Source organism: Microtus ochrogaster, chromosome 4 (assembly GCF_000317375.1).
Source record: "Microtus ochrogaster isolate Prairie Vole_2 chromosome 4, MicOch1.0, whole genome shotgun sequence".
In the NCBI taxonomy this organism is placed as follows: Eukaryota; Metazoa; Chordata; class Mammalia; order Rodentia; family Cricetidae; genus Microtus; species Microtus ochrogaster.
In genome coordinates this window covers 47,298,828-47,312,546 of record NC_022011.1, presented here as the reverse complement: position 1 = coordinate 47,312,546, position 13,719 = coordinate 47,298,828, and the positions used below count along the sequence as shown (strand labels likewise).

Sequence of the window (13,719 nt, the reverse complement as noted above, 5' to 3'; positions counted from 1 at the left end):
TTTGTGCCTCAACTCTGACTCCGGATTCCCGAATGGCCATGTGTGCAGGTATAGTCTCCCTGGGTCCTCTGGTCCAGGGAATTGCAGATCTGCACTCTCCTTGACTAGGGCATCTAAATCAGCCTAGCCTCGCGAGGCTACTCGGACTACAATTCCCAGCATGCCGCGCGGCTGTACCCACCACTCCCAGAGGGCAGCGGAGGCAGTGGCGCGCGCAGGGCTGGCGGGGCTGGGCGGTGTCGAGCGCGCTGGGGCTGGGTTGCGCTGGGGCTGGGTTGCGCTGAGCGCACGAGCTCAGAGACTCGCCCTCTGCGGGACGGGGCGGAAGGTGGTGCTGCGGGCCGGCACAGCCGGTGCGGGTGCGGGAGGTGGGCGGGGGTGGAGTGCCGCGGAGGTACAGACCCTACCAGGTCTCGGAGCGGGCCGGGCGTGCTGAGGCTCGGCTGTGTGCGCCCCGGGGCGGCCGATGCCCCCAGCGCTCCGCACTCCGCTGCTGCCGCAACCGGGCCGCATCCTGACCGGGCGCCGCGCCGCGCAGCCGCAGCCGGGTGAGCCAAAGCGGGGACGGCGGCTTTCTGAGCGGGGGGAACGTGCCAGGCCGAGCAGGGGGAGACGGCGGCACCGGCCGGGGCTGAGGGGCGCGCCCTCCCTCCCCGTCTCCCAGCCCTGCGCTCTGTTGTCCTGGCTATCTATTCACGCTGGTCGGTCCGCGGCACCCCCTCCTGACCTGTCTTCTCTCTCAGCGGTCTTGGACCGGCTAGTAGCCTCTTTTCTGAGTGACTCTGGCAGGTTAGAGGGCTAAGGATCTTGGGGATCCTGCATTAGTCCTCCCACCCCTAGCTTAATGCTTTTCACCAGAAGATGGTCTCTCTCATAAGGGGTTCCCTGTGATTCAGGCCATGGTCCTCCGCCTAGCTTGGAGATATTCAAGCTTTGACCTTCGGCTCTTCCCAAGAAAAAGAAAACACTAAGAAAAGCAATCCATTAGCTGTCCTCTTCACCAAATCCATAAAGAAGCAAGAATAGTGTGCCTGGCCTTAATCTCTGCCCTGTGCTTGCACACAGCCTTTCCCCTTCCCCTCAACCCTAGTCCCCCAAGATTCGTCTGAGGGGCTTGCTGAGTATGTGGGTGTAGGTGAGTATTGTGGTTTCCAACAGCCATCTCCTTCCTCCCTACCTCAGAGCTGTCACCTCTCAGGCCCCTCCAGCCTCTAACCCATTTGCTGGCTCGCCCTCTATGGACCAATAGAGGCACAACGCTTGAGTCCGTGGGCAGAGACTGTGCAGGGTTCCCTTCCCAGGAAACTGCCCTTTGGGTGTTGTCAGCTCCAGAACCTCCTGGAGTCCCTGGGAGAGGAGTCCAGCCAGAGGCACTTATCAGTACCCACCTCCCAGCCATCTTGGTTAGGATACTTGAATATAGGTGAGTGGATTGTCCTGTTTGGGCTGGAAAGGTTCTAAGAACAAGTCTTACTAACCCCCAGAGCATAGAGCAGAGTGCTGTGGCCTGAATTAGGAAAGGGGCTAGCCCAAGGTCACTTGGTGTGGTGCTCAGAGATAGAACTAGAAGCTAGACCATCCTCTTGCTTCTTAACCCCAGAGTTTTGGGGGGATTTTTGTTTGTTTATTTTTTGAGACAGGGTTTCTCTATGTAACAGCTCCCCTGACTGTCCTGGAACTCTCTCTGTAGACCAGGCTGGCCTCAAACTCACAGAGATTCCTGCCTCTGCCTGAGTGATTTGATTAAAAGCACGCGCCACCATGGCCCAGCTAACCCCGGAGCTTTTTACCTCAATCCCTTCCAGCTTGGCGTGAAACCAAAGTCTTGAACCTTATTCTAAGCCACTCCTTTTGAGGTGACTAAGCAGTCTCTTTGGGGGACCTTTTGGGATCAAACTGAAGTGGCTGCTAGGTCAAGAGGTTGAGGCCCCTAAAGAAATCGTCATCTGAGTCTCCTAACCACCTTGTACCTGCAGGTCACAATGCTGCTTGGGGCATCTCTGGTGGGGGCATTACTATTCTCCAAGCTGGTGCTGAAACTGCCCTGGACCCAAGTGGGATTCTCCCTGTTGCTCCTGTACTTGGGGGCTGGCGGCTGGCGCTTCGTCCGGATCTTCATCAAGACCGTCAGGCGAGATGTCTTGTGAGTACCATATCTAGCCCTTCTTGGGGGTCTCAAAAAAAAAAATGGCTGGACTTTACCATCCTTTATCCCCGCCAGCATAAGATAGCTGGGTCACAAAGGACAGCCTCTTCTTCATGCCCTTCTCCTGGCTGTTGTGCCAGGTACTTTCATCTCCAAGGTCAAAGTCTCCAACTTGAGACTCTCTGACCTGGGGCAGGTTTTGGAAGCTGGGGCATACATCAGAGCAGGTTGGTTGGAGAGATGTCTGTAAGGGGTCCTGAGAACACTGGTTTATTGCAAGGTGAAGAAAATCCCAAAGGAAAAGAACCTTTCCTCAGGGTGGCACAGCCTGAGAGAACCCAAGGCGACAGTGGATGTTAGCACAGGCCCCAGCTATCTGGGAGTAATTGCTCCCAGCTGCTCTAATGCCAGGCTGGGCTGGCTCCGAGGCCCAGAGAGGAGGAAGGCAGACTCCATCTGCCAGACTCAGACTAGTCAGGAGGTAAGAAAGGGACGAAGTAACTCCCTAAGCTGGCAGTGCCATGCTGCACAGGCTCTGGCCGTCTTGCTCACTCCTGGGTTCTACCTAGGAACCTAGAGCAGGTAGTTCACTTTGTCAGTCTGGGCTGACTATAAAAGGAGGTATCAGGGGTCCCACAGGAGCTGTGGGAGTGTGGGATGGGGAGACAGGGCCTCGGGCAAGGAACTGAGACCAGGAATCCAGGAGGCTTCCTGGAGAGAAAGCACTGTGCCTCAAAGGTTCCGTTTAGGCGAGGGAGGCCAGTGCACAGCAGAGGACACTGGCAAAGGCGCAGAAGCAGGGGATTGGTAGTGTGACGTGTGAAGATAGTTCCCCCAGCACGGGACATTTGCCCTTTGCCCAGTGCGGAGAAGGCCTCGGGGACAAGGTAGTAACTATGACACATACCTGCCTCTGCATTTAGGGAGGAAGACTCATCCCTGATTTCTCTGCAGTGAGGGCCAAGGGAGGCTAGACTATGGGCTTGGGCCCCAGAGGGCTTCTGGCAGAACCGCAGACTCAGAAGAGAATAAGAGTGGAATTCTGGAGCTGGACATGGTGGCGCACACCTTTAATCCCAGCACTTGAGAGGCAGAGGCAGCTGTGTCTCTGTAAGTTCGAGGCCAGCCTGCTATCATAGTGAGTTCCAGGGAAGCCAGAGCTGCATAATAGAGAGATACTGTTCAAAAAAAAAAAAAAAAAAAAAACCAAGCAGAAGAGTGGAAACTCTGGAGTTGAACAGCGGAGAGACCTGACTTTGGATTGTTGGCTCAGTTACATTTGACCTCTGAAGCCCTGGGCCAGCTGTGGCACCATGAAAACCTGAGGGTTTTTTTTTTCCTCTTCCTGCATCAAGGGAGAGTAACTATGGCTCTCAGTGCTGCTATGAGGCCTCAGTGAAGGTATATAGACAGTGCCGAGCACCTAGGAGTTGACAATTGAGGGTGTTAGAAAGCTGGTTCCTAGCGAGGTGGTTGGTGGCACACAACTTTAATCCCAGCACTCAGGAGGCAGAGGCAGAGGCAGAGGCAGAGGCAGGCAGGTCTCTGTGAGTTCGAGGCCAGCCTGGTTTACAAGAGCTAGTTCCAGGGCAAGCTCCACCCTGCCTTGAAAAACCAAAAAAACCTGGTTCCTGAGACTCTGGCCCTTAGGACAGCAGCACTTGACTGGCTCAGCACTCATGGCTTCCTTGCTCCCACACAGTGGCGGCATCGTGCTCCTGAAGGTGAAGGCAAAGGTTCGACGGTACCTTCAGGAGCGGAAGACAGTGCCCCTGTTGTTTGCCTCAGTGGTGCGACGCCACCCCGACAAGACAGCCCTGATTTTCGAGGGAACAGACACCCACTGGACCTTCCGCCAGCTGGATGACTACTCCAGTCGTGTGGCCAACTTCTTGCAGGCCCGGGGCCTGGTCTCAGGCAATGTAGTTGCCCTCTTTATGGAGAACCGTAATGAGTTTGTGGGTCTATGGCTGGGCATGGCCAAGCTGGGCGTGGAGGCGGCTCTCATCAACACCAACCTTAGACGTGATGCCCTGCGCCACTGTCTTGACACCTCAAAGGCACTAGCCCTTATTTTTGGCAGCGAGATGGCCTCAGGTGAGTTGTAAGTGGAAGACCCGTGGGACTTCCACAGATGATGACAACCCCGTTCCAGGGAGGGTTTGTGAGTCTGGGCTTCGGAGCTTCTGGACCTTGGCAAGCCTGTGTGGACAACCCATTCCCTAAGCCTTAGTTTCCCTATCTGCAGTACCACAAATCTCAAGAAGGTTCCTGCTCTAAAGCACCAGCAAAGTGGCCAGTGCTGGCTGGTCCTCAGGTAGATTTGGCCTCTTCTTCATCTGTCGAGGGGGAATCCAGTCCCCCTTCCAGGCCTGAGTTTTATTTATTGCCGAACATGCTAAGCACAGTGCTTTGCCCAGCCCTGAGCTTCACTAAGCCAGGAGAGAGGCATTGTTGTCTTGGTTCTCGGAGGATGAGACCGGTTTAGAGGGACGTAAGACATTCACCAAGAGTCACACAGTTCCACAGCAGTACCAGGATTTGATCTTGGGCTGGACCACAGCCTCCCTGCTCTTTCTGCCCACACTGCTGTGGAGAAGGAAGCATGCAGAAAGGAGTCAAGGGGAAGCCAGAAAGACTAATAAGGACGTAGCTCTTTCCTAGCATGTGTGAGCCCCCAGGCTGCATTCCTAGCATTGAAGAAAGAACTTTATTTTTATGTATATGATGCTCTGTCTGCATGTACACCTGCACGCCAGAAGAGGGCATCAGATCCCATTATGGATGGTGAGCCACCATGTGGTTGCCGGGAACTGAACTCAGGACCTCTGAAAGAGCAGTCAGTGCTCTTAGCCACTGAGCCATCTCTCCAGCACCAGAATTTAAAGCTAGAGAAAGCAGAGCCAATGGGCCAGGATTGTCTCCTGCCCAGGGAAAATAGAGTCTGTGCAGCTCCAGGAGGCCTGAGGAACGTTTCCTGAGAACTGGAGCCACCACCTCCTCTTGTTCTCTAACTAGTCCCTACAGAGTCAGAGTAGAGTAGGGAAAGCTTGGCATGAACTAGAGCCATGTCTTCCGTCCTTAGCACTCACTTTCCTCGTCTGTAAAATGAGCAGATGGTAGCTGGCATGATGGTGTATGCTAATAATCCCAGCACTAGGAGGCTGAAGCAGGAGGATTGGATTACATAGCAATATCAGGCCAGATACATAGCTACATGTTTTTAAAGCGGGATCATAGGGCAGGGAGGTGGGGAATTGATGTTGGTAGCTTTACAAAAACAGGAACTATGGGTAAGGCATTGTGTCCAGTCAGGAGTGATATGTTTTACCCATTTCCCCACACCAGCCAGTCTTCCCTGACAGCATGCTTAACCATGGCATAGCACATGGGAACATGGGGCTTCTGACCCGCATCTTCTCCCCTGCAGCCGTCTCTGAGATCCATGGTAGCCTGAAGCCCTCACTCAGCCTCTTCTGCTCCGGTTCCTGGGAGCCCAGCACAGTGCCTGCCAACACAGAGCATCTGGACCCTCTGCTAGAAAATGCCCCGAAGCACCTGCCCAGTCATCCTGACAAGGGCTTTACAGGTAGGCCTCTCACCACCCTGGAGGGTTTTAATGAGCACTGGAAATAGGATGAACCGGGGTTACTGGTAAGGTGGCATTGTGGGATTTGTGAAGCAATCCATGCTAGTACCTGTCTGTAGGACTGCGTGCACCCTGCAACTTGCTATGAGTCTTAGCCAGGAGTAACCTGCATGTCTGTTCCCTTCAGATAAGCTCTTCTATGTCTACACATCGGGCACCACAGGGCTACCCAAGGCTGCCATTGTGGTGAACAGCAGGTAAGGGGCAAGTGGAAGTGACCTCGTGGGACTGCGAAGCTTCCTTCTGCTATTCCAGAGTGCCCACTGAGCTCTTTACCCTGTCCCCTTGAAGGTATTACCGTATGGCTGCCCTGGTGTACTACGGATTCCGCATGCGGCCTGACGACATTGTCTATGACTGCCTCCCTCTCTACCATTCAGCAGGTAACCCTGGGCCTCCTTTAGCTGCTAGCACCCTGTGTCTTTAGGAGCCCCACTTTTCTAGCCACAAATCTGCGTTCCGATTGATGCAAGGGCAGTGACTCCACTGACGGTGATACGAGACTCCTGGTGTGGGTCGGTGCCTGCTGGGTGTTGAGGCTGGTATCGTTCTGACCTCCAAGATAATTCAAGGAGGTCTGTGTGTTTGAAGGAGGCAGGGGGATGCTGGGGACCTGCCTGACCTCGGGGAGAGATAACTTAATGAAGGTAAGGGAGGGGCAAGAAGCACAGGTGTCATACACGGGAAGACCAGTTGGGGGCCGAGAAGACCTTCTAGAGGAGACAGGTGCCGGATAGGAAGCTCGCAGTGTTTTATTAAATGGCAGCTTTGCCAACTGGGGGCGGCCTTGATTCCACAGACACTGGATGGAGACATGGTTGGTAGAAGAGAGGTGTGGCCAATTAGTGTAGTGGGACAGAGCAGGAGGGGACCAGGGGAAGGGTCTGTGAAAAGTTAGGACTAAGAGCTGGCTGCGGTGGTGAACTCCTGTAATCCCAAGGCTTGGGAAGTGGCGGCTGGATGATCAGGAGGTCAAGGCCTGTCTTCTTCTTTACAGCAAGCTTGAGGCCTGCCTGGACTGAGACCCTGTCTCTAAAGAGGCAAGCCTGAGCCGGAGGAGTCTGTTGGGGTTGGCTCTCTATCTCCTTAACCTCTAGGCCCCTCTGACTTAGGAAACATCGTGGGGATCGGCCAGTGTCTACTCCATGGCATGACCGTGGTGATCCGGAAGAAGTTCTCAGCCTCCCGGTTCTGGGATGATTGTATCAAGTATAACTGCACAGTGAGTGAGAAGGGACAGGCATGAGCAGCCCCATCCCCCTGTCTCCCTCCCGCCACCCACATGTGGAGGCATCTGAACAGCTGAGGCTGTTTAGAACGGATCCTTGGGCAGCATTTTCATGGTTCAGATGGGAAATCTGAGGCCCAGAGAGAGAGGGAACTGTCAACCTCTGCTGGGGAGGGCTGGAAGAATGGGGAGATGACAAGTGGGTACCCCTAGAGTGTGGACTCATACCCACGCCTATACCCACCTCAGATTGTACAGTACATTGGCGAGCTTTGCCGCTACCTCTTGAACCAGCCGCCCCGGGAGGCTGAGTCTCGGCACAAGGTGCGCATGGCACTGGGCAACGGCCTTCGGCAGTCCATCTGGACCGACTTCTCCAGCCGGTTCCACATCCCCCAAGTGGCCGAGTTCTATGGGGCCACTGAGTGCAACTGTAGCCTGGGCAACTTTGACAGCCAGGTAAGGTACAGATTGGGGTAATAATGCTGCTGTGGGGATGGACCACAATAGGTCCTAGGCTTGCAGAGGGCTAAGGAGAATTTCAGCCTGAGAGTAAAGAGCAGGGTCCCTCTAGCCCCACTGTCTTACTGGGAAGTCCATGGAGCCCCGGCCCAAATCTCGGCCTTTGCAGGTAGGGGCCTGTGGCTTCAATAGCCGCATCCTGTCCTTCGTGTACCCCATCCGGTTGGTTCGAGTCAATGAGGATACCATGGAACTGATCCGGGGACCTGACGGTGTCTGCATTCCCTGTCAACCAGGTCTGCCCCATGAGGGAACTGGGCATCTGAGGAGGGGGATCTTGTCTTGGAGGTAGTCAGCCAGTGTAGATAACTACAGAAACCTGTTCTGTGTGGGTTCTCTTCTAAGGGGCACGTTACCCATTGCTGCTGCCATCACTTTACCTTCATGCACGCATCATGCCACCTTCCTGAGACAGCCCTTTCCTGGCCACCTAGGGTTGACTCTTCCTCAGCCTGTACTGTTGTTTTAGAGCCATTAGAGTCTGTCACCTTCACAGGAGGTGATGTATGCACATAGCCCAGGGGCTGCCCTAAGGCTTGTGTGTGATGAATGAAATAAAAGTCTGAGAAGAGCCAGGGCGGAAGCAGGGCTCAGTGGGTCCAATTGTTCAGATGCCCTTCCTGTGCCTCCTGAGTGCCACCACTGCCCAGCTTACATGGGCATTTCTGTGGTAGTCAGCTTACATTAAGTCAGCTCAAGATGTAGGGTGCCTTTGTGAGAGAAGACAGGTAGAATAGGCCGCATCTGACTGCCTTTCTCGTCCCTAGGCCAGCCAGGCCAGCTGGTGGGTCGCATTATCCAGCAGGACCCCCTGCGCCGTTTTGATGGTTACCTCAACCAGGGTGCCAACAACAAGAAGATCGCTAAAGATGTCTTCAAGAAGGGGGACCAAGCCTACCTCACTGGTAAGTTCCCTGCTCTTTGCTGTCCCTTCCAGAGAGAGAGATATGAGGGGAGCTTCCACTGACCCAGAGAACACATCCCTGGACTCCTCAAAACCCAGCCCCTGAGCTTCAGGGATGACCGCCTGACTCAACCTCGGTCAAGAGCTAGGCTATCAAGAACTAGGCTGGCCCAATCCCGACACTGTACACCTCTCTAGGTGATGTGCTGGTGATGGATGAGCTGGGCTACATTTACTTCCGAGACCGCACAGGGGACACGTTCCGCTGGAAAGGGGAGAATGTGTCTACCACCGAAGTAGAAGGCACACTCAGCCGCCTGCTGGAGATGGCCGATGTGGCCGTGTATGGTGTCGAGGTGCCAGGTGTGTATGGGGAGGACGGTGGGTGTGCCAGGACACTGCCTGACACTCACCTGTGCCCTCTTGCTCCCAGGAACTGAGGGCCGAGCAGGAATGGCTGCTGTGGCAAGCCCGACGAGCAGCTGTGACCTGAAGCGCTTTGCACAGACATTGGAAAAGGAGCTGCCGCTGTATGCCCGCCCCATCTTCCTGCGCTTCCTGCCTGAGCTGCATAAAACAGGTCTGCCCTTTTTCCAGCTCCTAGATTCCAGGGTTCAGTCTTTCTGTAGTGTGAACTCCTGATTGGTCTCTGACCTTGACACACAGCCTTGCCCTGGGTCTGAGATTCTGCCCTGTTGTCTGGAAATTTGTGGAAACAGCCTTCAAAGAAGGTTCAGCATCCCTTAGAATGAGCACTGTTCTCTGGGGCTGCCTTGTGGTTCTGAGATACTGTCCGACTAGACTTGAGGTCCTTGGAATCTTTTAGACCCAGAAGGGGAAAATTCCAAAGGAATTCCAAAGATAATGGGCTGGGGTTTGTGTGCTAACACACCCAGTTATGCTTTGGGGTGGAGGAAGGCGGGTGGAGAGTTCTTCTGGGCCAGCCTTGGCTACACAATATACAAGACCCTGTCTCAACAACAATAAAATAGCAGCAGAAGACTTTAATCCCAGCACTTAGGGGCAGAGGCAGGCAGGTCTCTGTGAGTTCAAGGCTAGCCTGGTCTACAAAGTTCCAGGATAGCCAGGACCATTTCACAGAGAAACCTTGTCTCAAAAAAAGAAAAAGAAAAAAACCCAAAAAAATGGCTCACAACTGAGACTGAACTTCCTGAGGGTTGAGGTCAGCCTTGCTGCAGAATGAACTACAAGCAAAGGTTTCTAAAGGTCACAGTATTGGGGGTTTTGATTCAGCTATAAGGTGGGTGGTAGAACTGCAGAGGCCGCAGTCACACACACAGGTCTCATGGCTGCTCTGCTGCAGCTCTGTCCTGCAGAACTCTATGTGCTCATGCGAGTGTTGGCATCTCTTCTGTCCACTCTGGTTGCAGCAGTGCTGTGGGGGGAGTGAGCGTTCGAGGTGGAGCTAGTGTGACTGAGGAACTGAAATCTTACTTAACTTGCATGTGAGCTGTGCTGGCCCAGTGGCCTCACCTGGGGTGGTTTCCCTTTCATGTAGCTTTTCCTTCTTCGCAAGGCTTGTCTGGTCTCAAGGTACTCCCAAGAGCATGGGGGTGGAACTGGCTCCTGAGGCCTAGATTAAGTCTGAAATTCTGCAGCAGACATTTCAGAGGGTAGCGGATGCAGGGAGAGCAGGTTCAAACCCTAATTCTACCACTTACTAGCTGTGGGATTTGGGTTCAGAAATGATTAACAAGCAAGGCATGGCGATGCCTATCTGTGATCCCAGCCCTGGAGAGCCAGAGACGGGTTTTGTGAATTTGGAGGACAGCCAGGGCTCTCCAGTGAGACCCTATCCAAAAAGGAAGAAAGCAATCATCTTAGAATATGGTTGAACACCTGCCTTAGGGCGTTGAGGCCGCTTCAGCCATTCAGTGCTCAGAGGGGACCCAGATTCTGGCCTCCACTTTGCTGTCATTCAATGGTGTGGGGCATATGGTGTCCCTGTGTCCTGTCTCCGCCCTCCACCACTGTACAGTACTGCTTTGAGGGGCAGTTCCCTGTGTGATCGATGAAGAGCCTGGCCCCTTCCTCCCGTGCCGTTTCTTCCCTAGCTCTCGTTTCTCAGCACTTCTTCAGTTTCTAGTTCAGACCCCTGTCTTGTACTTTCTGAATTTTCTTTCCCCTACTCCCTAGGGACCTTCAAGTTCCAGAAGACAGAGCTGCGGAAGGAAGGCTTTAACCCAGCTGTTGTGAGAGACCCACTGTTCTATCTGGATGCCCGGAAGGGCTGCTATGTTGCACTGGACCAAGAGGCCTATACCCGCATCCAGGCAGGCGAGGAGAAGCTGTGATTTCCCTCTACTTCCCTCTGAGGGCCAGAGGATGCTGGATTCAGAGCCCCAGCTTCTGCCCCAGAGGGTCCTGGGCAATGCCAGACCAAAGCTAGCAGGGCCCGCACCTCCGCCCCTAGGTGCTGATCCCCTCCCTCCCAAACTGCCAAGTGACTCACTGCCGCCTCCTCGACCCTGCTGAGGCTTTCTGTGAAAGTCTCGTGTCCAAGCTCTCTTCTGGACCAGGCGAGGCCTCTGGGTCCAGGCTTGCTGACAGACCCCTTTAGGATAATGTCTTTAGTCAAACAGGGCAGGGAGCAGGAGAGGGGTCGCCAAGCTCCCTCCAAAAGGAAGGGTACTTACAAGTGAGGCCAAGGCAAAAGCCTCCAGACTCAGGAAGCCGAGTAGCCAGAGACTATTGTGGCCGGCCATGGACATCCACCGAGGATCCTGGGCCACAGCTGCCAAAGCATCACCAACCCTGCTTGCATCTCTGGGAAAGGAGGGACAGCATGTGGCCACTGGGCCCCAGTGTCAAGAAGTCTTGATCACACTCCTTGTTTCTCCAGGTTCCCTGTGTCCTTGTCTTGGGGAGGGTGGGGAGAGGAGAGTTTTGTGTGTCTCCCTGATTGATGCAGCCTTCCTGCCTGTCTGTGAGTCTGTTGCCTTCTCCCACTCAATCCTAGCCTGACTGGGTGGAGCAGGTATGAGAGGGAAGGCTCCCGGGCCAATAAACTCTGCCTCGACCTTGACCTCTTAGTCTGACTCCTCGCCTGCCTCCTGCCTCTCTGGCCCCTTAGCACTTGGGGTAAGGTCCGCATCTCCCACCTTCCTGTCCCCAGATCTGACAGGTTGTTAAACCTGTGAACTTAACCCTTGGGAGAAGCCTGTGGCTTTGGGCAGGTGACTCTATCTTTTTTTTTCTTTTTTCTTTTTGGTTTTTCGAGACAGGGTTTCTCTGTAGCTTTGGAGCCTGTCCTGGGACTCCCTTTGTAGACTAGGCTGGCCTCGAACTCAGAGATCCGCCTGCCTCTGCCTCCCGAGTGCTGGGATTACAGGCGTGCGCCACCACCGCCTGGCAGGTGACTCTATCTTGAACAGTGGGGACAGCTGGGAGGATTCAGAAGCTAAGAGACAGTTTGAAGGAGGGGAATTCTTGGGGACTTTGAGAGAAAGTTCTCACCTGGACAGCTGTCCCTGGGCTGTTACCCTGTTCCGTTAGCAGACATCTCAGTTATTTGGGGGTATCTGCTGAGAGACTCACTGTTGTCTCCCCACCCTGAGGCTGTCCAAGTCTCACATCCAAGCTCTGTCTTTGGGCCCCTTAGGATGAGGTCTCCGACCCAAACTACGGCTGCCTGCCCCCCCCTGGTGGCACCCAAAGGCAGCCCCTTTGTCCAGTACCCCAGCCAGCCGGCGAGTTCACAGAAAGTACAAAGGGTCCTAACCGGTCAGGGTGGACCACACTAGGGCTGAGCCTTCCTGTTTCTGAGAGTTTTGAGATGGTTTTATGTGGTCAAGTCACGGAACTTTGTGAACTTTGTGCATAGCTGAGGATGACCTTGAACTCAAGGTCTTTCTGCCTCCCAAGTGCTGCAGCTAAAGGAATGAGAATTTAGGTTTTTTTTTTTTTTTTTTTTTTTTAGTTTTTTGAGACAGGGTTTTTCTGTAGCTTTTGAGCCTGTCCTGGAACTAACTCATGCTGGCCTCGAGATCTGCCTGCCTCTGCCTCCCGAGTGCTAGGATTAAAGGCCACCACCGCCCGGCTGAGGATTTTTTTTTTTTTTTTTGGTTTTTCGAGACAGGGTTTCTCTGTGGTTTTGGAGCCTGTCCTGGAACTAGCTCTTGTAGACCAGGCTGGTCTCGAACTCACAGAGATCCGCCTGCCTCTGCCTCCCGAGTGCTGGGATTAAAGGCGTGCGCCACCACCGCCCGGCCGGATTTTTGTTTTTTAATTGCTTGTGTGGTTATGTGTGCAGGACTCAGGAGTCTGCCTACGTGAGGCAGGCCATGGACCTCAAAACCCCCTGGAGCTGGAATTCCAGGCAGAGGATACTAAGAACCACTGGAGCTGGAATTGTAGGCAGAGGGCTCTAGGAACCACTGGAGCTGGAATTGTAGGCAGAGGGCTCTAGGAACCACTGGAGCTGGAATTCCAGGCAGAGAGGGCACTAGGAACCCCTGGAGCTGGAATTTTATGGGCAGAGGGTTCTAGGAGCCACACTGGGTCTTGAAGCCGTTTTATAAATGAACTATTCAAGAAAAGAACCAGTGCACTGGGATTTTGAGTCACTCAGGAGCCGATGTCACCCAGGTAGTAGAGGCTGGAATACAAACCCCAGTCTGTGCCTTTTCCGCACCACCCTGCCACTTGGTACAGAAGGCAGCAGGAAGCCAGAAATCGCCATTCCGCACAAACCTGTGGAACCTGCTGTGGGCCACACCCTGGGCCTGCAGCTGATACTTCAGAGGCTCAGTGACCAGGTTAAGAAAGAAATCCAGCTGCCTCCAGGCCGAAGGCTTTTGAGTTGGGGTATTCTCCAGGGTCTGAGCAAACCAAGTAGAGGAGGCCAGAGAGAACAAGGATGGATGTGAAGCAAGGCTAGGTGTCATACTTAAGATGGCCAGCAGAGGGAGAAAGCAGCTTAGATTTGCAAGCCTGGCCTACAGGGCCTACAGTGCCCAGTCAAGGAAGCCTGACAACTGAGCAGGTGTATCACTGAATCTCAAGGACGGTCTATGAGGACTTTTGGTTAGGCTTGATGAGAGAAAAAAGCCTCAAATGTTAAGATCTCATACTAGGCTCTGGTTAAGAGTTCTGACTGCTCTTCCAGAGGACCTGGATTCAATTCCCAGCATCCATATGGCAGCTCACAACTGTCTCTAACTCTGTTCCAAGGTATCCAGCACCCTCATACAGGCATTCATGCAGGCAAAACGCCAGTGTACATAAAATAAATTTTTTTTTTTTTTTTG

The 13,719-nt window shown here is 53.9% G+C and overlaps 1 protein-coding gene across 2 annotated transcripts; it reads left to right on the top strand.

Annotated features, from left to right (window-relative positions):
- The first annotated feature begins 246 nt into the window (after positions 1–246).
- Positions 247–11,502, top strand: Slc27a4 (solute carrier family 27 member 4). 2 transcript variants are annotated; one of them, XM_005346165.2, is made up of 13 exons: positions 247–548; positions 1,977–2,143; positions 3,849–4,243; positions 5,577–5,735; positions 5,923–5,992; positions 6,087–6,178; positions 6,908–7,017; positions 7,273–7,482; positions 7,655–7,781; positions 8,313–8,450; positions 8,648–8,812; positions 8,883–9,029; positions 10,607–11,502. In XM_005346165.2, exons 2-13 carry the CDS (start codon positions 1,983–1,985, stop codon positions 10,762–10,764), a joined length of 1,932 nt encoding a protein of 643 aa, XP_005346222.1. In that variant the 5' UTR covers positions 247–548; positions 1,977–1,982; the 3' UTR covers positions 10,765–11,502. The 2 variants fall into 2 exon arrangements, with proteins under 2 accessions (XP_005346222.1, XP_026634515.1); XM_026778714.1 differs by lacking the exon at positions 247–548 and adding an exon at positions 669–1,423.
- Positions 11,503–13,719: the final 2,217 nt, after the last annotated feature.

Excerpts from the sequence above, each read along its gene's own strand:
- Slc27a4 (XM_005346165.2), top strand. The coding sequence starts at position 1,983 with ATGCTGCTTGGGGCATCTCTGGTGGGGGCATTACTATTCTCCAAGCTG. Across the intron at positions 8,451-8,647 it reads GGACCAAGCCTACCTCACTG|GTGATGTGCTGGTGATGGAT; the intron begins GTAAGTTCCCTG and ends ACACCTCTCTAG. Across the intron at positions 9,030-10,606 it reads GCCTGAGCTGCATAAAACAG|GGACCTTCAAGTTCCAGAAG; the intron begins GTCTGCCCTTTT and ends CCTACTCCCTAG.